At 38.9% G+C, this 27356-nt stretch overlaps 1 protein-coding gene and 1 long non-coding RNA gene across 2 annotated transcripts; both read right to left on the reverse strand.

Moving 5' to 3' along the window:
• Window positions 1-645: 645 nt before the first annotated feature.
• Window positions 646-18403, reverse strand: elovl6 (ELOVL fatty acid elongase 6). Its single transcript, XM_051420394.1, has 4 exons — window positions 18168-18403; window positions 4662-4793; window positions 3661-3812; window positions 646-2343 (listed from the first exon to the last, which is right to left on the reverse strand). The coding sequence occupies exons 1-4, from the start codon at window positions 18248-18250 to the stop codon at window positions 1901-1903; spliced, it is 810 nt and encodes a 269-aa protein (XP_051276354.1). The 5' UTR covers window positions 18251-18403; the 3' UTR covers window positions 646-1900.
• LOC127374803 (uncharacterized) lies at window positions 13270-18161 on the reverse strand. Its single transcript, XR_007887275.1, has 2 exons — window positions 15288-18161; window positions 13270-14443 (listed from the first exon to the last, which is right to left on the reverse strand). It is a non-coding gene; the product is annotated as an uncharacterized LOC127374803 (long non-coding RNA).
• Window positions 18404-27356: the final 8953 nt, after the last annotated feature.

Genomic DNA, 27356 nt, shown 5'->3' on the forward strand with positions numbered 1-27356 from the left:
GCTGAGTGGCTGCAGCAGCTAACGTTACCATTGACACATGCACCATATGGCATTTAAGTGAAAGATTTATTTTTCTAGAAGGCAAACTTTGATTTCATGTGTGCTTAAGCAAATCTCCTACAATGAATCACAGGTAAAGAAGACACAATGATGTTAGATGAGCAAGGTACCAAAATAATGAACAGTAGAGAGCAGACAACCTCAACTGCTTTGGCACAACTGCAGTTAGTCTCAATGCTTAAGCTTTATTGCACAATGGCACCTCTAGGGGGAGGCCAGGTACAGGGGATGTGAACACTTGTGAATGCAGGTTCAGCAGTAATTGTGGAATAGTTAGTTGGTTGAGCCAGTTAGCTCAGTTATTCAGGTCATGTGTGCCGTTTACACCTGCCACCAGCCAGTTTTATCCAGTGTTCACACACACTCACACTGACTTTAGTGACTCGAGTGAAAGCAGAAAGTGGAATCGCAGATATTCTGAAGAGCGGATCAATGTATGCTGTGAGCTCTTTCTAAATACTGCTGCTTGTAAATCTGACACATAGCCTCTAAAATGGCTTTTCACGTCCAGCCCCCCAAAAAGGATTAAGTATGTGTAACGCAAAGATGTTGCAGCTGAAATAAAAAAGAAACACCACAGGCACGTCACATTTTTGTACGCTTTGTTCATACGTTAAGTTTTTCAGCAACAATTGTTTTTGACATTGATACAGTGCAAATGCACAATAGCACAACAGACACCATTAAGGATACATACTATTTTTTTAAGTCAATACAGCAGATTTTAACAATTTGCATGTTTGATTTTTTTTTTTTTCTAAACATAAATATGTTTGTCCTCCATTTAAGCCTTCAGTGTCCAACATACAGGTTTTCTTCACTGGTAGGGACCCTTTAACACAGAGAAGCGTTTGGAAATCAATGGCAAGTCATTTTCCATGTGTGGTCGGCAACTTCTGCAGGTTCATGACAAGTGGTGAAGCAGGGCACTGTCAGCATCTGTTTCCCCATCGTGCCCAGGAGCAGTGTGATCATCTGAGTCAGTCAGTCCAATCAGCTTCATTCATATTTTTTCAACTTTTGCGGCCAAACTGGATGAATTTTAGCCATACTGTAAACTGGTGCTGATGTTAAACATGTCTACTTTGTCTTGATATGCATATTATATTAAGAAAGAGATAACCTAAGACCTGAGAAAATATCGCATTTTGCAATGTAAGACACAGAAGATACAGTGCCGTTCACCCCATCAGTTCACATCAACCACCACCACCGCTCAGCAGCTTCACACACACCCACACACACTTCACCAGTGTCTCAAACTTTTCCTTTGACGGATCAAAACAAAACAACAAACACTGACGACAGACGGACAAAAACATACTCAGATGGCTTAAGTTGACGCCGACTCCATCCATCTTCATATGTACAGATTAATTCTTTTTTTAATATCAAGTAAACAAATGCTTGTGGCAGATGTATTTGTTTTAATCTGGTGTTTTTGTCCTTTTGTTATATTCTAGGTTTTAAAAACTATTCATGGTGGATTCAAAGGGGGCTTTAACACTTCAGGCGGACAACTTGTGATGGCTTTTGATCATGGCAGGGCTGCTTCCTCAGCATCCCTCAATGGAGATGTCACCTCCACTGAGGTTTTTTAGATCTGCACATTAATAGTAATGCTCAAGCACAAACACCAGCCATCCTCTTGACCCTCCCACCCCCATACCACCCCACTCCCACTCCCCCAGCCACCATGCCACCTCTCCATCATCCCTCTTTCATTCCAACAATCCATACCCAACCCTAACTGATTCCCTCAAATCACTGGTCCCTGCTCTCCATTTCCAACTCCCTTTTTCTTTATTATCTCCCTTCTTCCCATACTTATGGCATGTTTTTACTCGCTCTTCTTGGTGACAGCAGTGCCGGATAATTTGGACTTGCTAAAGTAGGCCTCGATGAAGAACTGGACAAAGAGCACAAAGTAGCTGAGGTACATGAGGGAGGACCACACAATGTTCTGCATGTGTGATGGACACTCCTGGCCCTGCTGCATCCACGAGTACACCAAATAGTTGACCACACAGCCCATCAGCATCTGGGTGATCTGGGTCAGCGTGATGAACATGGCGAACTTGCGCGACAGCTTGAATCCGGCCGCCCGCAAGGCATAGTAAGAGTACATGACAGCGTGGACCAAGTAGTTCATGGTCATGAACCATCCGCCACCGGCCACCATGTCTTTGTAGGAGTACCAGGAGTAGAGCAGCACAGTGATGTGGTGGTACCAGTGGAGGAAGATGAGCTTTTGTTTCCTCAGGACGATGAAGAGAGTGTCACCTGCAAGTATGATAGAGAAAGTTGGATTGTTCAAGAGATGGGGGAAGTTAATGGAGAGCATGTGGGAGGAGGGGAGTAAAGAAAAGAGGGGTGAATGAAGGGGCAATAACAGGAGGAAAGGGAATATCATTACCATTGGCCCCCTGTAAAATAACTGGCTGTTATTCAAGTTGCTCTCAAATATAGAGACAATATTGGCTTAATGAACTATGTAAAACTACAAAGCTGTTGGCAGTGTAGTGTAGAGTAGTGCTGAAATGTTTTTAACAACTTCACTGGCTGCCCAATAAATAATCAGAAACACAAGTGACAGTGACAGCTGTATTTACTGCATTACACATTATAAGGCTGACAATGGTTTTAAAATACACCAGCACAGTTATTGTAAATGCAGACAAAGAGTAACAAGCGATTTTAGGTTAAAAATATCTACCTTCCCTTTAGTATTTTGAAAAATGTTCCTACAACGAAAATTAGAAATATTTCTGATTAAACTACAAAACTACCTTTTTACTTTATCACCATTATGTCAAGTAACTATGAGCTTGTGCTTTCCTTTTCAAATGTATGTACAGTAGTAAATATACACTCATTTGAGTGTATATTTATTTAAGTTCCAGAATTTTTCTTAAGCAGACAGTGTGGGGGCCAGAATTTAAAATAAATAAATCATTTACGTATTATTGTTATTGTTCATATTTTCACTTTCTCACAAAATGTATGTTCTTTTTATTTGCCTCTATCAGTGTGAACAGACTCAGAAAAATTACTGGCATCCATAATGGTAACTAGAAAACGCTCTCAGACCAAGGAGGCAGCTCATTGAGGAGTGATGGTTGTAATTCCAGAAACATAACTGCAGAATGCTACACACTACTATACAGGTGGCAGCAAAAAAAAACTATTGTTGTTTTAATAAAGAAGACTGTGAAGTCTGTGAGCAGCAACAGTGAAAGTTGGAGCTGCTATACTGTACTGTTTGTTTTTTAATACATCAAATCATAACCCCTGTGTACTGATATGTAACATCTTGCGACTACACAGCCCTATTTGTAATTGTATCTCCCTAATGTGTGCGTGTTATCATGACAGTTATAATGAATAGAGAGCTTAATTATTGTACCTGCAGTTTATTAATATGCCTTTGCCTTTTGGCTGTATTAAGCAACATCAGTAAAGACAACAAACTTCATGCAGAACGTTACAACAGTGAACTGAATCCAAAACAAAACCTGACTGGGTGGTTTATAGAAAAACAATATATAATTCCCAGTACACGGACAATATGAAACACGCCATAAGAAGGTCTTGACTTACCCAGTTCTGGTGCTTTACTAAGTACAAAGGCGTATGCCCAGAACTTGCTGACAGGCCCGTTGTAAAAGCTCTGGTCACAAACCGACTGTTTAAGCCCTTTCGTCATCAGAATGTACGTCATGTAACTCCCAGTACGGATGGCACCAAATATACTACAAGGACAGAGAGACAAAACAGACAAATCATAAGAAAGTGGGAAAATGTGTGGTTGTTTCATTACTGTAGTTCATTAAGTCCATGTGTGTCTGTATCAGCTGCAGTTTTGATAATGTGTTAAAATACGCTACACTTTTTACATATTAGAGACAAATCATCAATTTTTCCCCTCACAGAATCCACATTTTTAATTTGGTTTTATATAAACCTTTTTTAATCTTTCCTCCTCAAACGATGAATTTAATGATACAAACTATGTACTCAGTGTGTAAAGAGGTTCCATGGTTCCATAACAATTATCTGCCTCCTTATGTTGCTGGTAGTGTCTGATGTGACAGATGCACTCTGCATTTTGGATACAAAAAGGCATATTATACAGACAAGATACATTTCAAAGTAACTACACATTGCATTTACACCAACATGATACCAAAAATATTACAAAATAACAGCCCAGCATTAAGCTGGTCTAAGTTATGGCCCGCACTGACCAACTGTTCAAACTAGGAAAACCACAGGAAGATGCAGGATACGATTGAGTTAAGTAAATTAGAAGTAAATGTGGACAAATGAAGGTCCAAATGCCACCACAATCATGACATGACACAGATAATCAGCTTTCTGTCTACTGAGCCACTTGATGACCTGGAGAAAACATTTTGTCAAAAGTAAAGGAGAAATGTTTGTGAACGGCATGAAGTGTTTTTAATCACACATCATTTAATTAGGCCGCTAACTGATTAAACGGTTGACCCCTTTATATTAATTAAATAATCTGGGTTACACTTCACGTTTGCAAATGTTATATTTATTTGCTGCCATTAATAATGTTAGCGCTTTCTCACCTGAATACAGCAAGCGTGAGAGACCATAGCACCAGCGGTTTCCTCAGCTCAAACTTCTCCCTCTGTTTCATGACATGGCGGCCCCCGAGGATAAAGGCAGCGTAGAGTGCAGCGAAGAGAAAGGACTTCTTCCTGTAAACACAAAAAACAAAGACATTAATATGAACCCTTTTCTGACTTTTTGTTGCCTTTATCTACACAGGATAATATACCAATTATGTTTTTCGAATGGGGGCGTTTTGACAGTAGTGAGTGTCACTTGTGTCCTTTCAAACCCACAATTCTAGGTTTGGAAAGAAATGTATGCAACCAAACATCTGCTTCTCTGACTGCTCCTCTTCTAGCAGCACCACTATAATAAGTACAACATACTGTTTACAGAACACAAACAATAGCTGTACTGACTTCACAAGCAACGGCTAAAGTAATGATTTGAGTCCGGCTCTGCTTAGCTTTCAGTTTACAGTTATTGCCTCTATTCAGTTCCAATTCCCACCATCCTGTGATGCCTGTTTGCCTTCATTGACTTGTCAGAGATCACTGTCGTGCCACATGAAGTGGAGGATTTCGGCTGTAGCACCACCTGGCCCAACCAAATCTAAAGAAAAGCATTCCCCAGTCCTCAGCACACAAAGCGCAGGTGGACTGACTTGACAGACTGGATGTTGAGTGGAACCCACAGAAGACTGGGGCATGCTGCCTAAAACTAGACCAGCTATGTCCAAAAGAAAACACTGTTTGGTCTTTTGGACAGAGAGCAGAGTAATAATTTGGAGCAGCATTAGCCAAGAAAAAGTTAAACTTAACATATGGTTGTAGGTGCCAATGAGCAAGGCATTAAACCTGCAGGACGGTGGCTTGTGTGTGAGACTGCATGGTGGTGCTGGAGAAAAGAAGCATGTACAGCAACACCCTTGGAAAAACACTCTCAGAGGACAGTGCACAGGCACCAGGAATGAGGCATTGTGGGAGCTCTGGGACAAATAGCTCTGGGAATGATGAGTTGCATAAAACTAGCCCAAGGAGGTTCTAATTCAGTGATGTTGTTTCTGTGCTGCAGTTTAGAGGTTATACAAAGAGAACAACATGACGTGGAAATTAATCACTAAATTAAAATGCATTACTCAGTGGAAAGGATTGAAATAAATTATTCTAAAATGCAAAAAAAAAAATGCAAAATGTGTAGTATTGTGTTATACAAAGGGCAAGATAAGCCACAGGATTGTCTTTGTAATATACTGTATAGTAGCACACTAGTATACTGGTCAAACTGTCTCTGCACAGCTCGCACTACAAACTCAAACATTTCTCACAGAACCGTGACATATGCAACCTGTGAACAGCAATCTATCCTGTTCTCTTTTGCAGCCTCAGCAGAGCACTGTAACAACAGCACTTAGTTTTGCTGATCAGGTGTTTAGCTAGGCAAGAAAAGAGAAATACGTATGCATTTTGCTTAGCCACCAAAAAAAATCTTGAGAAATACAGCTGTGTGATACACAGGGAGTGGACAATATCTAACAGGAAAACCTGTCATTATTGTTGAACCAATAGTGTTTCATACTTGTCTGTGTCAGAAATATTAATACGACCTTATGATCAGACATGTCAAGTTGAATATCAATTAAGTTGTTTCAACCAATACCGCCTGAATATTAAAAAAATGTCAAGATACGCCTGATACCAATCCTGTAGACTGGCTTGGGGCATCACTATTTCCCACCTGTCTTTTTGAATATGTGTGAAGTATGAACTGTAGATTTTAAGAAATGACATCACAATCACATAAAGTGCACTGCACTTTTTTTCTCCATCAGAGATGCTCAGATCAGAATGTGAAGCTTTAACTATTGCTGTCATAACAGTAAGCCATCAGGCAAGTCAACGAAGACAGGAACGAAAGGGCAATGACAGTCAGTTGTTTCAAATAATGGACTTCATTGTGTGTCAGTATTCAGAGTATTTAGAGTATTCAGAGAATGAAGGATGCCACCTTTCTGTTCTTGTAGGAAGCCCACAAACAGATTCAGGCCACCTCCACAGAACAAAGGACAAAGCAGTCCAATCAAAGTCAAAAGGAGCTGCTTTCACAGAATGACAACAGGGTTAGACTGCAGAATGACATCACTGTTTCTCAACTACACACGAAGGAGGGGGAGAACAAAGCAACACAGAATACACAGTGGCCTACATACTGTACTGAGGCTGGGAGGAATGAAGAGGAGCCACAATCTCAGCACTCCCCTTCAGCGTACAGCTGTCCAAGCTAGAAGGTCAAAGGTCAGGGTGATATATATCCTAAGCTGTGATACTGCCCTGTGCAGTATACATATTACATCTAATGATGTCCAGCACATATATGGCACACGGCATTCATTTACTAGTTGTAGTGTGCCAAGTACAAACCCTGTATAATTCAACCACAAGACTTTTTGATAATCAATTCATCATTTTAAATACAGCTATGTAATGAAATTATGAAATGAAAAGTTTAATTCATAAGCAATAAAACACCCACTCACTCGATTCAATACTCTCAGCAGTTTTGCTGCTACAGCCTTGCTAAAGTTAGCAAACTTTAGATTTTATTATTCATTCAGTTTGCTTGTTTGTGTTATGGTTACAATAAGTTTTAGCATTTATGTTTATCTAGTAATTGTCACTTGTGCCCACAGTGGGGACTGTTCAACCAAAAGTTACATGATGTAGGCTTAGTATAGCTATTAGCTTTGCAACAGGGAGTATAAAAACTCAACAGATGTTAACTCAAGTAACCAGAATACACTGGCAGATTATATTTGGGTTACATAGCTTTGAATTTAATTAATTACAGCAAGTCCCAAATGCTGTAATTGTTTCTATAACATGATATCAGGACAAAGACTACTGATAGTGAAAACTACCCCAATGATTGCTGCAATGTATTGTATTATCCAGCCCACACACAAAGGTATTTGGAGGACAGTTTTGTTTCAAGTAGACTAAGCCAAAGGGTAAAATGTGCATGGCCTACTGCATTATGTTTAGAAGATGGATTACACTGCTGTCAGGAAAAATAATAAAAGGCGAAGAAACCCAAGGGCATGGTCAAAGCTGACAAGTTGGTGGAGGTGGGGGAGGAGGTGCTGCTGGTGTCTTTGCAGAGGCTCTGAAGTGCCAGCTGCAGCCAAGCCATGTCTGCAGTCACAGGACTCTATCTGAGACATCAGTGTGAATTCACATCATCCCTTCATGCTCCCCGGTACCTCTACAGCTCTACTCCTGACCTTCACCCAAGAAATACTTTAAACAGGATTTTATACCACTTGCTACTTGAAACAAGCTGCACTTCTTACCAAATAAAGGACAACATGCAAGTGATACAATTCTTCAACTTTCCGAGAGTCAAAGAAATACCATCACTGCTTTGTAGAAATAACAGGTCTGACTCTCTGTGGGGGCACAATGGAGTTATTGACTAATACCAAGCATTCAACACATTGCTTCACCAGCTGCACCAGCTGCAGAGGTTTCACTTTCTGTCTGTCATTGCAAACACTTGAGCTGTACTATCACATCTCTTTTACACTTGATGGTGGATCCTTGCTCAGATAATAGCTCCATGGTCCACTTTGTGAAAATGTAAATTTTGCAACAAGCATATGTTACCAAGTTTGTATGATTTCTATAATTGTTGAATGGTCTGGCTCAGGTTGAACCCTTTGTCTGAATCAAGAGTCAGAGTACGGCGGCCCATGACTTAGCTATCCTGGGGGGAAAAAATGCAAATGGGCCACTGCTGCAGGAGGGTCCTGTTTCGGGGCTGATAAATTACCTGGCATCAGATCACAGTGTGCTTATTGATACATGAGTCATTTCCAATACTGGTACTGGAACAACTCTATTTTATATTCTGCACTGGTGATTCAGAAGTTGAGAAAAGACAAAAATTACTAAATTCCATTTTAAAAGATTTGAAGTGATGAAGTTACAAATGACAGGTCACTGGGTCAGTCAATTGATTAGTCGATCAACCGAAAATAAATCAGCAACTATTTTGATCATCAATTAATTTCTAGACATAATTTTAAACGGTTAACATGAAAATCGTTCCAGTAATTTTTAAGGGCAAAACTGACAAACAATCTCTGGTTCCAGCTTCTCCAATGTGAGGATTATTGTAAACTGAATACATCTGAGTGATTAACTTAGAAAATGATCGGTAGATTGATCAATAAAAATAATCATTGCAGCCCAATGGGTAACAAAATGCATTTTGGAATTAAAGGTCCTGTGTGTGACATTTAAACAGATCTATTGGCAGAAATAGAATATAATATTCATAGGTATCTTTCCACCACCTGAAAATAAGAATCGTTTTCATTACCTTAGAATGAGCTGTTTTTATCTACAGGCGCTGTGGGCCGCCTTCCATGGAGGCCACCATGTTGAAGTGCCATGTTTCTACAGTAGCCCAGAAGGGATAAACCAAACACTTGCTTTGTGCATTACATGGCCACCGTAGTTTCCCCCTCACAGTTGGAAAGAGAGGGTGAAACGAATGAGTTGTAATCTGCAAAGTTGCAATTATAACATCTAATTATTGTTTTTACTTACTGAAGGTGTCTGAAGCATGATCCGTATAAACTCTGCTCCTGTAGTTCCTGTGTCTGTGCCTTGGATTTACAGTGTGTCAGGGGCCCAATACAAATCTGAGAATGGACCATTTCTACTCCCATCTTCTTTCAGTTCAGTTTGCAAATAATGCCAACTAACTAACACTATAGCTCCTGGCTTATGCCTACATGGGACAATATATTAGAGGTGTGGCAAGAGGCTTGACTCTGCTGTTTGTCAAAGTGGGCCAAGGCAGCACAAATGGAAAACTACAACGTCAGAGCTCTTTTGGGGAGGATCAGCATGGAGTATTAACAGAATCAGCAGAGATTGCTTGCTTGCTACAAGGTTGGAAACCAGCTGCTTTCCTCCAGCTGAGATTTCCTCCAAATAACAGTAAGGAGCAGGGCTTCATTTAAAAAGAATATTGGGAACCCACGTCTACTACTAAAATGTCTATAAACACTAGACCTATGTTATATATTTTGTTGAGTTGTGTACTTATATTATCCCAAATGTTTCCAACAATGTTCAAACCTAGAGCAATCTGGAATTTTATTCAGTTAAAGGTGCATTTCGCTGGCTGTCAGTGGCATCATATCCCCTTTGTTATCGTTAGAGACTTTAGCGGTAGAAACTACATATTGTATGTTTAATGTACATAAAGTTTGGCATACTGAAATCAACTGAAATTTCACGTTTCTGTTTGTGACAGAGAATTCAAGGTCATACCAAGAATGTGAAATAAATGTGTGTGTTCTTGGTAAGAAGTCAAACGTTCTTTATTTTGCATGTATTGAGCAAATATTAGTTCACAAGAAAACCACCAATTCAAGAGGCCGTTATCAATGTGTACAACCAGGACAATATGAAAGAGCTGCTCAGATAGGTAGGTAAGAACTCTCTGGCATGACTTTCTCCCATGTGGGATTGTTATCACTGGCTGAGACGCTGTGTGAGACGCTGGGCGTTGGCCCAGTTTGTGCTGTTGCCAAATAAAAAATAAAAACAAATATCTGAGATATAAAAAATGGTGTTCATATCTGACAGATTTATCTTCTTTGCATTAAGTTACAAAGCCAACAAACCAAAACTCTAGGGCTGCTCTGGGCCACTCTAGCCCACAGAGAAAATGCACCAGACCTCATAAACAATTGTACAGTAAACTAGCAAATCATCAGCTTAAAGTACTGTAAAACTCTAAAACAATACAGGTGTCACTGTGTACTATATGCCTGTGGTTTTAGGAAGTCCATGTACTTGCATGTAACTTATGTTGATCCCATAGACCCTCCCCTCCCCCACTAACAGCGTTGTGTAAAGCTGCTGGATAACCTGCTGTAGAACTTGGATCTGTATTAGCTGGTCCAGGAGATTTCAACCGTTACGTAATCCTGAGTTTGCAGTCTGAGGATGAGTCTGCACGCTGGTGCCAGTGAGCTAGTGTCTAACTGTCTCACCAAAGGGTGTGTTTACAGTGTCATACGCATATGTTACCTTATGCACAATAGTACGAGCACTCACACACAAAGCCACTCAGTTCAGTCGAGGGTGTGTAACTCTATTCCCCGACACTGCTGTCTGTATGTACAACAGTGGAAAAGGCAAGCAGCTAAATAAGCCCAAGAAGTGTTGTAAGTAAGACCTAGCTATTACAGAATAATATGTCATTCAGGAAGCACCCAGATATAATCCAGTTAGTAACACACCCACCAGCCCTAGTTACTGCATGCAATTTCTAGTGGGACTTTAAAATAGTCGGGCTTGTAAGATACTATCACTCACTGGTTTAGTTCATTCTGCATCTGGTGGCCCACATCAAGGCACAATTTATCTATTCAGGAAACAGAAGACTCATTTTCTTGAGTGATAATTTTTTCAGCCTTTTAAGTGCTTATCTTGAGTCATGCTTGTTTTAACCAGCCAGACAAATGGCTCTAGGAAGTTTGTATTGCATAGCACTTAACAACAAGCACACACTGAACCACACAAAACCATGCACCTTGATTGCATCTCTATATGTACACTTATTGTATTCAAAATATGTTTTCACTAAAGCTTACAAAAGGCAGTCACGGCCTTAAGGCAGTGTGATGTTGCCAATAGTGACAATTTTTAGCACTGGTGGTATAACAAATGCATCCCTAATAACAAATGATGAAAGGCCTAAAAGGTACAGTGCAGAGTTTGTGACCACGAGTGCAGCTACAGACTAATGTTTTGATGAGCGGGTCCGGAGGTTCTCAAGGAAGATATTTTGGTGTTAGCGGTGGATTATTTGTCCTATCTGGATGGGTCTGCATCATATGAGTCTCTTGAATGAAAAGGATGCTTGTTTTTACCCACTTGCTGAATATGGCCTGCCTCATTCGTAAGGGAAAACATGTTTACTAGTTAATAAGACATGCACAGTGATACAATGAATGCTAAATAAAATAGACTGTACAATGAACTGCTCTTTCCTTTGTTTGCATCTAAGCCTTTCCTTGACAGCCTGATGAAATGTGAAAGTGAAACCAGAGTGCAGCGGCACTGCAGGCAGACTTCAATTACTGAGGAGCCAGGCTACATCTTCATCTCTGGCCTCACCAGTTGTGAGAAGAAGAGCAGCCTAGGAAACATCAAGCCTGGGGTGGACTTGGGGTTAACGTGGTCAGAAATGATTAGCATCATCATGCTGTTAACATTGCAGCAACCAAGACTTTGTAAATTTAACTGTATGACCATCAAGATGAACCTCTAGATTGCACAGGGAAATAATGATTTATTTTCTTCATTTAGCAAAATAATAACAATAAATGTTGGCATTTATTTGATTAGGTTGTGGAGTTGTCACATTTCATTTAGCACTGAATAAAATATCTCCACAGTCATATGTATGATAGACTATGCATTAAATTAAGGGCAGAGGGAATATTATAAATCTACTGATCTACTATCACCCAATATTTACAACCCCACTCTGACACTTGAAAAATAATTTCTTCAATAAACATTTTAAATGGCCTCTCATTAACTATAACTACCTCTCCCACATCTCCTATACTGTGGCTTTGAATTATGCATCCTTTCTTAGTTGCTTGTCTGTAATGCTGGCATTTAGAAATGCATTATTCCATTGTTTCTGTTCAATGTAAGCCACAATGGAGAAGATATCTGGTTATATATAAAAATCAAATTTCATATATATTATCCAACAAATATATTACAAGACAAAAAAGGAAACACACTTTGTAATGACTGCTGAAATGATACCCTGATGCCAAATTTAAGACGGGTATATCTATTGGTTTCATCCATCTAAAAGCAGGGCTTAAGAACTGAGACAATAGGCTGGACTGCTCTTGGACTGAATAAGTAACATGAGACTTGGAAGGAAGAGACTTATCTCCTCAACACATCGAGTACCATTAGAACCTGACCTTCAAGACTAGTCAATGAGCTATGATACTTCTGAAACAAAAAGCAGATGATTAGCCAGAATAAGTCGGATGCAACACTACTTTTTAGAATAAAGCAAATTTACTATATCATAATAATGATAATAATAATAGGAATAAGCAGTTACAAAAATCCAAATCCCATTGTTCATTCTCACTGCATTATTCACAGACTCTGCAGCCATTGTTATCAGACCAAGGCAAAACCTCCAGACATTTATAAAAAGTGTGGAGACCCTCAGGGATGCTATCCATTCTGCAGATCACACAGAATTATGTCAAATCCAAGAGAGAAAAAGCACAATACAAATACTCACTGGTTGACATACATAATCCTCATTAGTATAATACACAACACTCAATGACATTTTGACACCACGTCATACAGTGAACAATTACTCTATTATTTGGAATTCAGTTGTGATTGCTTTTCAATTCACTGGCTTGTTTGTATTATATTATTGGTAGGAAGATATGATGTTCTTACAACATGCCAGATGTTCTCTCCAAATATCTATATGCCTTTTATACATGTTTGAATAATGTGAAATGAAATGACATATACACCAAAGTTAACATGTTAGATGTTTAATTAAACAATCTGTAGCTACAAAAAAAAAAATCACATGTGTCAAATTATAGTATTTTATGGAAAATCTGATCACCCACTTTGGAAATCCATAACATACTAATAAAGGACAATGTCAATAAGAGTTACAGATGTAAATGCATGCAATACAGTGGACATTTTACAGTGGAAAATGGGTGTAAGCTAAACTCAATCAGTGGATTTTGGATCATTTTTTGTAAAAAAAAAAAGTGAATGTGAAGCCCTATTTAAGTGAATTCAACATATTAAACTTGGTAAATAAGACAAAATGCAAATAATAAGAAAAATGTAAAAATATACTTGACTGACAAAAAGAAAAGTGGGGTGGTGACAGTAAACAAGACCAAAACCTATCAGTAAGATTAGTTTAATTCTGTAGAATTGCAGAACTACAGTTTCTGTCATATGTAAAGCAAAACGTTCACTGTTATATAATGCTAAAATTGTAATACTAAGTAGCAAAGCAAGCTATTTTAGTCTTTGACCCCACCTTATTTTATCTGTAGCAGGGCTAGTCTTTTCTTGATCAGTCCTACAGTCGAAGGATACATTTTGAACAGAGCACGCTAACAGCTCACAAGCCAGGTTCAGAAATGCACCCGACTTCACTTTGCACTTTGATTCTCAGATTCCCAGGCGCTGTGTGATGCTGCTGACACCCCTGAAATAACAGGAGAGCATTGACGACAGCAATACTTGATGTAGAGGAAATATTTTTTTTCCCACTTTTCTTATTTTGTATGCAAAAACTACTGGGTCATTTCTTCTGATGTTTATTTTATTACAAAGATTGATTACTTTGAGTTGGGTGTCCAAAATTTCAGGAGCCTAGTTTGGGCTGTGGAAATGTAATGGTATGCTCTACATGCATGTCTCTAAACGGCATAGCCAATATATTTTCCTGTTCCTACACAATCTCATGGGTTCATGGTACTTTTTTATGGATCATTATACGAGAGAAAGAGGATAATGCTCATGTTGTTGAAAAACAGCAGCATCTAGGTCCGTGTCCTCTGCTTCCTCTTCCTAGTCTTCTTTCAACTAGTTGTTTAATTGTCCTTGTTTCACAATACTGAGCTGTCTGCTGCCAGTCTCGAGAGAGCACATCAGATCAGTGTACCAGTCTCCATCCATCCCTGCAAAACAATGACATGCAAGCACAGCATATTTATAGTGTGCATAGATGTCTCAATGTCTCTGTTTTTAAACACATGCATTACTTTAGCTAAGGACCTAGTCTGTACAGAAAAGTGCTTTCAAAAACAAACATATCACTTTGCAAGTATCATCTCAAGAAGTGATGGGAAGTGAAAGCAGCTCAGGCTGCACTAAGAATAGTAAATGAACTGGATTTATCAACTAAATAAATATGAGATGAGAACATCTGCCAAACAAAGTGAAAGGATTTCTGACCTGTTGTCATGAAAGACAATCCTGAGCAAAAATATTCTTCCTCTGATAGTGATAATGAAAGATTAAAGAAATGTAACAATATCATTTGGACCTTGCTAAGAGAAATAATAGTAGTAGTAATACCCCACTGGGCAATGACCACTGTACTACCACTGGTAGTAGTGCTAAACTCGATAAGTCACTAGTCAGCTTGTGTTATTACCGGAGCTGAACAATGTATTGTTTCACCATCAACACTGGGAGATAAGCATGTACAACAGGCACACTGCAAATAATGTAATGTGCTGTACAAACAGTAACAAGAAACCAGTATTCACTACAACATCACAAGTCAGTAAATACAAACAGTCTAGTGAATCCGATCTGACTCCACGTTGGTTTACTATAACTGCTCCTCTGTGATGCACACATGCTTTTAAGAGCACAAGTAATGCATCTCACACTTTTTACAACTTTCATGACCAACTTGAAACAACTACAGTACGAAATGTAAAAGTTAAGAATGATTTCAGACTTTAAAAAAAAGTCCTGGACAGACTTAAATAATGTAACATAAATGTGTCTTACCTGTAGGTTTGAATAGTTTTCTTGGTCGTCTTTTATCAACACGCATCCTCCATCTATGGTGGTTAACTCTCCCTCCATAGTGACAGATGCATACCATGCATGGGTTTTAACAGATGAAGCCGACAGTAATTTTTATATCTGGTTCATCTCTTCTTTTTTTTTTTTTTAAAGTCAGGTTTCTGGGAATGCGCCCAGGGGGAAAAACGCAAGAAATTGTTCACTTTCAAGAGTGAACACTGATTTATTGCTTCAGACTTAAAGAGAATGTTGCAATTCAGGTCTCGCCTCAATCAGTAATGTCACTGCAGGCGTCTTCCATCAGCGGTAAACACCTGGTGTGACATCACTGGTTGGGCTGTGCAGCGCAACGGTAGGTTGGACCTCCTGACCTTTGGCCCACATTAAGGACGGGGAACTGGTACAGTTAGATTGATACCAATGCCACTTATTACAAAATGGCAACATATTTTGTGACATCCAGAAAATATAGGTGTATTTTTTTTTTTATTGGAATAATATGGCCCCAGACTGGAATTTATAAACAGAATCATTAACAATGAAATCTTAACACCCAACCCTGTGGTGCTAAATGACCAGTTGTCAGCCAAAAATTTATTTAATTGGCATTGGCATTGGCACAGGCTTAGTTAGTGTTAATTTCAGACCGTAGTAGAGCTTTGCTGAAGGTGTCTTTGCCCAGGATACATATATAAATAAAAAGGCGTGGTGTACAAGTCTGTGCTTAAAGTCACTGCATAGTGAAAAAGCATTGCAGTTGTTTTTCAAATGTCTTACCGATCTAACCATAAAAAACAGCTTCACTTTTTCTATTTTGCATGGCTCGCCTTCCAACTAGTTTATTCCTAGTTGTTTCTTTTCTTTCTCTCCCTCACCCTTAAGTCATAAAAACATGTCACACTTAGTCAGTTGCTCCCTGAACATTACGAATGCAATAAACAACCTATCAAATCCCATTTTCTGCCACTGCTGCCTCTACCAGCCATGTGCACTGGCCCAGTCTGACATCCTCCACTACAGGAGCAGCAGAGAGAAGTCAGCTCAGATCAGCTGCAATGTGATTGGCTAACACGCTGTCAGCAGACATCAGAAGATGAACGTTATTGGCCAGTTGTCAGTACCAGGGTAAGGACAGCTCCTACACATTGCCCCCATGCCGTGTCTCTCTCTCCCTCTCCCTCTCCCTCTCCTCCACACACACACACACACACACACACACACACACACACACACACACACACACAGATTTAATTTAGATGAATAAGAAAAAACTATTCTAAGACGGGCTTCAAGAGCTCTATTGAATCCAGACTTGTGTTAAAAATAAGATGCTAAATGTGACTCTTTTCTACGGGCGGTTCAAACAGATGACAGAAGAAGCGAGATGAATGCCTCCTGCTCACCGTGTGCTGCTTTTTTACAAACCCGGTGCCACTGAATGCCTAATGAAGCCTATGCAAACTTTACGCATGACTCATTTTGTTTTGCTTAGAAGCATTTCTTGCTCAACCTGGCATGGACCTGGGCAGTAATGACCCTTCAGCGAGTTCACGCGATGGGTAGTTGGACTGGACCTGCACATGACCTACAAATGCATCAATGCACACAATCACAAAGCAATATTTACTTAACCCCAGTAGCAACAGTGGAATATCAGTCTAGGGTTGTGTTGCAGTTTGTGTAAAGCTTTGCAGACGCAGCCCTCGGCAAACAATGACACATATTAAATTCATTTTCACCTCCAGTCACAGTCTTTCCATGGAGGTGTAATGACATACACTGCAAGTGCTTGTCGTTGCTTGTTTGGTAATTAATCAGTTGTAAGTTAAACGGTGTTCTCAATTGCTTCTCTGGCCAAAAACCTCCATCATCTTTAGAGAGGAAATTATCAATTAGTACTCTGATAGAAAATTTTGATGATTGCTTAATCATTTCAACATTTCTTAGGCGAAAACGTCAAATATTCTCTGATTCATGTGTCTCTAATGTGTGGATTTGCTACTTCTCTCTTGTTATAAATAGAAAATGTTGGGGTTTGGGCTGTTGGTTGGACAAAACGAGTTGTTTGGAGATGCCACTTTTGAGCCAGGAGGCTTGTGATGACCACTTGACTATAATCCCTGATTATTTTATAGTCTAAATCATTAATTAAAAAAATAACCAACAATGATAATGAAACTAGTTGCGGCTCTTAACACATTAATAACATAAATCACTCTTAATAGAGGTTTGAGGGAACTTAAAGAACAGGCAGTATGTTGCATTTTCATTCTGATATCTATAGTCTTTCATAAATGCTCGTACAGTAGCCTACTTTAAGTGAAATAACAGTAAAACCACCTCTTTTTTTTTTTTTTTTTTTAAACCCATGGGCTCCAGTTAACCAGCCTCGGGCCAGGCTCGGTTCAATACGCTACCGGGCCAGTGACTGTGTTTCATGGATGATGCAGCTGGAGCCATGGATGACCTTTACAACAGTATCGCGGTAACTGATGCCGGGAGAATAAATCACAGGAAACCAAGGACAAATTCTGCCCGTTAACAGATGCCTAACGCAACAGTGGGATGTGTGTGCGGTGAAGTGTGGCGGGGGCATCGCAGTCGCACGCGGCTGAAGGCCTGCGTTGAATTTGGTCATTTTCTGAAGCACAGGCAGCAATTTGCGGATGATGACAGAGAGTCTGATATAATAGGATACGGGGAGCGTTAATCCCGGTGAGCGAGGCTGATGCATGTGCGCCGTTCCAGCCTCCAAATGACATTTAGCACGTAGACCGGGCGCTCAATGTGAAGTGAAAATGGTCTACTGTAAGGTGGGATTAAAAAACGAGGCGCTAACGTTACATGGTAGCGTAGCCTTACCAGTTCTCCTGCATCCATCGGATGGCTTCGTCCTCGTTGAACTGTCTCTCGAATTCGTACTCTTGCAGGGCTAGCACCGACATGCTCACTGGGTTTCTGTTCACGCTGCTGAAACAAGACGATACTCGGCCGTGGCGTTTTCTATTTAGTCTGTTTTCTCTCAACCCTTGACTCGCATCGCTCGTGCTGCTGTCAGGACCTCGCGGTTGTGCGCGAGCAGCTCCTCGGCAGTCGCGGCACCTTCCTTTTTTACCGGCTGACCGAGCCTACGCCCTCTTCCTCAGGAAGATGACCTCCAGGTCCTAACGCCGCCGGGTTTCTTCTCCTCTGTCATTGTTTGAAATTCAGTTCAGATTTATTCAGCTGAGTGTCATTCAATGAACAAAGTGACATATTTTATATTATATTCAAAACTGTACAATGAACCCAAATAGTGAAATCAGTCCTTTAATTTTGTACATATTCCCTCAAGCTTTATATTTGTATATAGTGGCTCCTTTTTATTGTCTCTCTTTTTAATCGTTTTATCTTTATTTATATTTTTCTACACTTGATTGTGATTATTATGCACCAATGTATCATGGAATCTTTTTGACCAAAGTTTTCTTGTCCCTGGCACTTGGCCATTGTTCTATTGCAGAATTTACTTTACTTTATATTTACTTCTTCACATAAGTGAACCAATCAGAATCAGAAATACTTTAATAATCCCAAGGGGAAATTATTTTTGTTACAAACTCCAGATATACATACAACATATATTAAACAAACAACATATTTTAAGAATAAAATATAAATATATATAACTATATAAAAGATCAAATGTACAGTAATAATGTGCAAAAAGTGCAAAAAATGATTGTCTATGTTTGAGTCAGATTACAGAGAGTGGGTGTCTGACTCTCTGAGGGTGGCGTTGTAAAGTTTAATGACCACGGGCAGGAATGATTTCCTGTGGCGCTCTGTGGTGCATCTGGGTGAGAGGAGTCTTCTGCTGAAGGTGCTCCTCTGCTGGGCCAGTGTGTCGTAGAGAGGGTGAGAGACATTGTTCAAGATGGACTGAAGCCTGGACAGCATCCACCTCTCTGACATGGTCGTCAGGGTGTCCAGCTCCTCCCCTATGACATCACTGGCCCTCTTGATCAGTTTATTTAGTCTGTTGGTGTCTGCGACCTTCAGCCCACTGCCCCAGCATGTGACAGCAAAGAAGATTGCACTGGCCGCAACAGACTAATAAAACATCCTCAGCATCGTCCGGCGGATGTTAAAGGACCTCAGCCTCCTTAGGAAAAAGAGTCGGCTTTGGCCCTTTTTGTAGACCGCCTCGGTCCTATATGTCCTATATGCTGAGTTATAGGACTATATTTTTTATATTATAAGTTTTTCTTCCACAAAGAAGGCCTCCTGTGAAGCTTTGGCGACCCCCAGGTTGAGAACCACTGGTTTAGTCTGTAAAATGTTTGACAGTGGTAAAACTCACCAATCACAATTTCACAAAACCCAGTGTGACATAAAATAATTGCTTGTTTTGTTCGATCAACGGTCCTGAAAGTTTTTCTGTAATTAATCATACAAGACAGAGAAATCCAGAAAATATTCACGTTTCAGGAGCTGTAACCATTGAATTTGAATTCTAATTATTAACTAATCAATTGTCAAACTAGTTAAACTAATCATTTCAGCTCTAATTCAGTCTGTAAAATTAATTCTATTTCACTTCAGCAGTGGTGTAACAAGTGTTCACATTCTTAACTTGTGTATGAGTACTTCATTAGAAGTAAAAGTCCTGCATTCAAAGCACAGACACACAGTGCATGAACATTATAATGCATGCACTAAGTATCAAAAGGACCCTGTCAGTGTTATATAGTAATGCATTGATTATAACAGATGCCTTCATGTGTAGTGTGATGTTGTACCTGGTCAAGATAGAGATATTTTTGATTTCTTTATTTACTGTTTGGTACTTTAATCTTTAACAATGTATCATACGCTTAAACAGAGGAAAGACGCATTTGACAGCTGAAAGGTTTGACAGTTCAGTTCTAATACAAGTCCCTCTAGAGTTTTATATAAAATCTGTTGAGAAAAAAGAGGTGGCAAACTGGAACTACTGTGGCACAATGGTTTGGACAGGATTTGGAGGTCAAGCATGAACAAATATAGACATTCAAATGCAGTTTCAACCAACACAGAACTTAAGAAGGGCGACATGACTACTGTTATCAGATTATATAATGAAATTCAGTATTGGACAGACATCACTTAATGGATATTCGTCTACGCATTTTAAAACTATTGGAATGCTTGTTTATATGTTTTGCATTCTTGTTTTAGTAATCTCAATATCAAGCCACACTGGTTTTTCCAGTTTTTCAGAAATAGACAACAGATGATGTCAGTTTTACATTATTTGTATAGGAATAGCAGACAATGTTGCACTTTTTTGCACAATCATTAGTTTTTGCCAACATTTTGAAATACTGTGGTAATGACTGCTTCATCAGTCTATCAAGGTAGGAGCGATTTCTTCATCTGGCAAAAAGCCAAACAGGTAGAGTGAGTTTTTGGCACCACCTATGCTGAACCTTCACCTAGATACAGGCAACTTGTCCGCAGGCAAACACACACACATACATGTGCACAAACATGCACACTACACCTCCAGATTTGGTTTAAGGTTGTGCGATTTCAACACTGATATGCAGACTGTGGCAAACTCACCTTTGCAGGTTTGGGCTGATGACATCGCCTGATGATATTGCAACTTGACTTGGACTTTCAGCACATTTACCTTTGATCTCATGCAAAAGCACTGGGCCAAAAATCACCTGATTTAAACATGGAAACATAGTGTTGCAGGTAATAGATGAATAGCTTTTTTAAATCAGACAGACAGGTGACCTTATCGTCAGCATTGTCATTGCACAAATCATCTATAACAGTTTGTCATTGCTCATTGTCTCTACTACAAGCAATATGCTGACATCTCTCTATAAAAGCTTATGAATTTAACAAGGATGGAAGAACCACAGTACTGTGGAGAAACTGAGGTTTTTTCTCAGAAGAACTCAGTGTGTCAAAGTTTTCTAGTTCAACAGTGTGCTTTTTAGCTTATCAGGCCAGAGCATCAGCACAGCAATAAATCATCTTTGCACTCATATTTGAAGGTGGGTCACCAAATCTACACTGCACAACAAAATACCAAAATACCAAAGTAGTGAGAACAATAAAAAAATGTCAGACACAGGGACTAATCCACAAACCTGTTACTCTGGTACATGCTGAACAGCTCTCCACTCTCCAAGACACCACAATACTTCATGTTATATGACAGTGTAAAGTAAAATCCCATCCACTGCAGTGTTGTCTTAGGTCATGAATAAATCACCACCCAGATATTTTACTTAAGTAAAAGTAGAAATACCACAGTGTAAAAATACTCCATTACAAGTAAAAGTCCTGCATTCAAAATTACCATTAACATATACTCAAAGTAAAACTGCTTGCTAACAAAATTACCTACACATCTCTTATAATACATTATATCTGAGTTGAGTATGCTTTGCATTATTGATGTGATTATCATATATGTGTAGGAACTGGAGTTTATGCATATTGGTATTGCACTATGGTCTTCTGAGTCAATGAAGAAGTTTGCATCACAATGTCAAACAAAAGGTGAGACTGGGCAGAAGAGGGGCTGACGACAAATCTGACTTGTGTAAGATAGGTTCATCAAAAAGCCAAATGCCATTTGACTTTAATGGAACTAATTCCAAAGTCTTGCCATGCCAATATTTGTCAATGAACATTCACTTTTATTTCATCATTATGGATATGTTGAAAGTCAAAGGGAGACTGGTTGGCATGTGTTCAGAGAGAGTGAACAGGCAAATAAACTGGACCCATAAACATAAGCGTCTGAACACTGAACACACCATGTTTGCTGAAGGTGCAAAACTGGGACAGTGTTTTCAAGTGGGACACTTTTCTGCAATACTTATAATTGAATTCAATAATAAACTATATGAATTACTTGGTGTGTAATGTAGATAATGTAGGCAGTACACATCTGATTGAGGATGTTAAAATGTAACATTCATTTTTTAAAATATATCTATATTTCATTATCTAATCTAATGAGATAGAATGTGGAGTAGGAATTGTGATTGTAATGCGACCAATTAGTAAAAAATGTATTTACTGAAATGCAATTTTCCTAATTTATGAAAATGTGACAAAAGACATCATTAGTTTTGTGATCATATTACTTGTTAAAATAGTCAGTGGCGATCAATTGAACGTAGTATAATTGTGGGAAATGTTGTTTAAAAAATATAATTAACAATTTAGTAGTTACAGTAGACATATTGAATTATAATGAATTGATATTATCATGATAATTTAATTTATATATTTTTTCTTTTCTTTTGTTTTTCAATTGTGTACTTAGTACTGACATTTTATTGTAACAGCTAAATAATTCAGTGTTTTTAATGACAATCGTCTTTATGAACCTGTAATAATGCTGAAAGGTTAATAAACTACAAACTAATAAACTATAATAAACTTTTTCAGTTTTTAGTTCAGCAAACAAACTGTCCTAACTAAACCTGAAAAACCTGAATGAAGAAAAAATGTGGTCTTGTTGGGTTTTGAAGTCTATAACCTTTAAACAATGATCAGTTCTCTTTACACAAACATGTCAACAAAGATTGTAGTCTGACATTTCAGAAAAACATGACTGGTAACATTTGTAACATTACAGACATGCTACGGTATATTTTGTTAACAGGTAAAGTGATTTATTGTGAATTACCCTTACATACAATAAAGTGAACTACAGATAGTTCAGGTAGGCCAGTGGTTCCCAACCTTTTTTCTTAAGGGACCCTTTTTCTATCATTTACAACTGACAACCCCTGCCTAATGACATTTTATAGTATTTTATATTATATATTTAAAACTGTACAATTAGCCCAAACAGTGAACTCAGAAACTGCAAGAAGTTTGTGTAAAACGACTGATTTGGATGAATTTTGAGCAGATTATTTTTAATTTAGGAAAGTTTTTTAAAAAATGTTCTGGCTGTATTATGTTTTTTCTTTCATTTTTATAACTTTTTTAGCTTTATAGCTTCTTTTTAAAACAAAATCCATTGTTTTCTTGTCCCTGACCCTTGGCCTTTGTTCTATTAGACAGTTTCCATAACAATTTACTTCCCATTTACTTTTCTTCAGAGAAGTGAACCAGATGCTGAGACAAAGTACTGCTGCCTATATACGTTTTCTAGCAGCCTTAAAATGAAGAAGGCCTCGCAAAAGCTTTGGCGAACCCTAGTTGGGGTCCCGACCCCCAGGTTGGGAACCACTGAGGTAAACAACTCAAGTGCGCTGCCACACACACTGTCACGTGACATTCCTCACGCACAGCAGCACGTAATTAACGGCCCGTTCTGCAGTGGCGGTGCCTTTAAACCAGAACCGGCCTGCCCATCTGCTCTATAGCTAACTCTCATTAAACATCTTATAAACAGTCCTAATGTGGCTTCAGAGGGACTCTGTGGAGGACATTATTGTGTTTGGCTCTCTCAGCTGTTGCCCCTGACTCCCATACTATCAGCTGCTTTAGGCCTTCTTCAAACCCAAAGCTAATCAAACCCTCCCCTGAGACACTTCATCAAGTAAGTTTACACTGTCTCTGCTTCCATATTGTGAGTTAGTTGGCTTCAGTGACCTGTGTTATATAATATATAATGCTGCATGTATGGCTTGTGGTGTGTGTGTGTGTGTGTGTGTGTGTGTTTTGGTTGGCTGCTAGCTGTTAGCCTTTTTTTCTGCTGCTGCTGCTTTCTTCCAATGTGTAAGTATTAGTTGTTATTCTTTGTTGGTGGGGGTCAATGTGATGCTTTAATATTGCTTTTTTTTTTTTTACATAATATATACTAATGCAGTCTATTACAACAGTCCTATATGAATTATACCCACATGGATATCATCAACCCAACAGTTTGAGCTGTGCGGTTTCAACTGTATTGTGAAGGTTTGTGGTGTTGTTGAACTGTATTGTGTTTTACAGAGATGCGTTTCTATTATTTAGCCTGTCCTCATTAATATTAATGGGGTGGACAAAATAGTAGAAACACCTGTCAGTCTGAGATGACCTTACAATTGAAACAACAACTTTCTGAAACAGTGAAAATGTTATATAAGACAGCTTTAATTTTAGCTGGGTGTACCTAATAAACTGGCAACTGGCTGTATGTTAGCATTACACTGTATAGATATTAATGTTGCCTTCTTGTACGCTGCCCATGTGGCTTTGTTAGAAACCCATCATGGCAGCTGTCACATATAGGAGAGGTTGTCGCATTCACATTTTCCTGACACACTTCATATTTAGCTGAGCTTCAGAGAAACAGTTCAGCTCAAAAGTAATGGGTTCATGTGTTCATCATCATTATCATAATTACATCTTAACTGCCAACCGTATGCTTATATTCTAGTGCTGATGGCCATCTGCTGATTATTAACGCTGAATGAGGTTTCATAGATGCAGTTATGAATGTCAGTGATTTCAATATGAATACAAGTCAATAATTATTGCTGCTTGTGAGGTTTAGATTTAGTACTCACTAGTATATTCCCTGCAATGGTTGGAGATGCTCTGTTGGGAATGGAAACATAGCTGTTAGTTGCTCACACATATTATGATTTCACATAAGGTCTGGCATCAGCTTTTTATGTAATGTGTTTTTTTTTAGAGGGATGGTGGTTTCTTCTGATCAGAGCTATAGGTATATAGTCGCAGGCACTGTTGAGGTCAGAGCCTGGATGGCAGCTCAGTATTCACATGAATTAATCTGTCCAACCTGAGCCGGCTGACTGAACTACACTGCTCCTGCAATATTGCTCTTTTTCTCCCTTGTTACCTCATTATGCTTCCCAAAATATCTAGCTTTTAGATTTCATCATGCCATCATTAGCTTCCCACGGGTCTCTTGAGTGTAACTGCTGTAGGACTGAAAGGTGTGACCTCTCACCTGCCTGTCTAAACATATCATCTTAAAGTCTCCCAGTGGAGTTTCAGCCGCTGAGGCCGAGTGTACTACAGCATCAGCTGGGATTTCATCACCCCAGTTCATTCTCTCCGAGTCAAATAAATCTCAAGTGCTGTTGGGGTAGCATACACGAGCTGTGTGAATGTGTCTGTGTACGTTCTTACCTGCATGTCTGTCTGTTGCATTCTGTGAGTTAATGAATTGTACCTGTGTAGTGTGTCTTGCCTCGTGGGTGAGGTTGTGCAGGCATTTCAGGCATCTGGAGCGTAGATCATTGGAGCTCGACTACAGAGAGTTCAAGCATTCATAAGCTGTGTCCTTTTTGTAATCGGGGAAGTTACTCATGTGAATATGAAAGGGAGTGTCGTGTGTGTGTGTGTGTGTGTGTGTGTGTGTGTGTGTGTGTGTGTGTGTGTGTGTGTGTGTGTGGATTGAAAGGTTATCATCAGCATTGGTGCTGAGATATTAAGAAGAGGTGTTGAGGCAGAAGATCTTAAATGTCTCAGCTTGTGCTTTGGTTCTTGTTGTTTAGATAATGGTATTTTTGTTTTGTGCTAAAATCAGTTGAGATTTTTTAAATAATTGATTTGATTGTTTTGAGTCATTTATCAAGTAAACTATTTGGCTTCAGTTTCTTCAGTGTGAGCAATTACTGTACATCCATTCTCTTGTATTGCTTTTCTTGATTAAATCATTGTCAAACAAATCACTTTTTTAGTTTAACAGAAAAGTATACAACACAATTTATTATTTGGAACAAAATATGTGATAGTATCAAAAATAATGAAAATCATAGTTTGACAAAATAATCTTAACATAAGGGCCATTTAGTTAGACTTTCAATTAAGCCATTAACTAAATTTTGCATTAAAAATGTATTTGCAAATATACTCATTGTAATTTAGCCCACAAAGGAGTAGTAGTTTGAATTTGGGTTCTTCCAAAAATATTTTAATGTCTAAAATATGTGTATTTTAATATTTTTAAAGGACCAATGTGAATGATTCAGTGGCATCTAGTGGTGAAGTTGCAGATTGCAACCATTTGAATACAGTTGAGCCTTTCAAGCGTGTAGGAGAAACTATGGTGGCTGCAAAATGCGAAAAATGTAAAAGGCCCTATCTGGAGCCAGTGTTTGATTTGTCCATTCAGGGTTGCTGTAGCAGCATGGTGGACCCACTCCCTTTGTAGATAAAAACTGTTAATTCTAAAGTAACAAAAATGCAATTCCTATATTCAGGTGATTATACACTAATAAAAACATACCTATGATATTATGTTCCATTTCTCACAATAGACCCACCTAACTGTTACGCAATGAATCTTAAAGCAAGAAAAAATTCATTACATGTTAGAACATATTAAAATAGCATTGTGCTATTGGATGCTGAAGAGAAGAACAGAGTATTTCACTGCAGAATATAAAAAAATCTGTGATATGTAGTGTCTTCTTCCCTCTCCATGGATCCTGGACAGACGTTCATATATGCAATGAGGGATTCTTCTCGCTGTCCTGCTGTTATTCTCCTGCTCACGCTCCCCCAAGAGACCCCTGTAGAGGTTCTTGAGCTCAGGAGCAGAATCACACAGACTGATGAAGTGTGGGCTCATTTTAAATGGCTCTGTTTAATGTTTACCTGATGCTGATTGATCAAGTATGAGTCCTGTTATGTTGCATAAGTAAGTCATCACATGACTACACATTTTAATCCAAAATTTAGAAAGGCTCCATGTATGTTTTTGTTTGCTTGTATATATGTCATGATTTTGTGGATAACTGGCTTACTCTAGATGATGATTAGTGATCAAGCGATCTAACTTTTTGACACTTAAACTCAGACTACACACCCAGCAATGACGCAGTACCTATGTCCGATATGTCTATCGATGCATCTGGAGGTAAAAATTCTATTAGACATTAGATTACTTTAATATTTTACTTACTTGCTTAATCACATTTCATTTAATTCAACTTGAATTCAAAGTTATGACCCCTCACCTCATTGAACTTTACCCACAAAGACCCTTCAACTTATTGACCCTCCAAATGAGCTTGAACTCTGTTATAAAAGTGTCATTTAACTGACGCAATGCCCTAATGACCGAGGACTCCATGTGTCATTTCA

The sequence above is a fragment of the Dicentrarchus labrax genome, unplaced genomic scaffold (assembly GCF_905237075.1).
Source record: "Dicentrarchus labrax unplaced genomic scaffold, dlabrax2021, whole genome shotgun sequence".
NCBI classification, from domain to species: Eukaryota; Metazoa; Chordata; class Actinopteri; family Moronidae; genus Dicentrarchus; species Dicentrarchus labrax.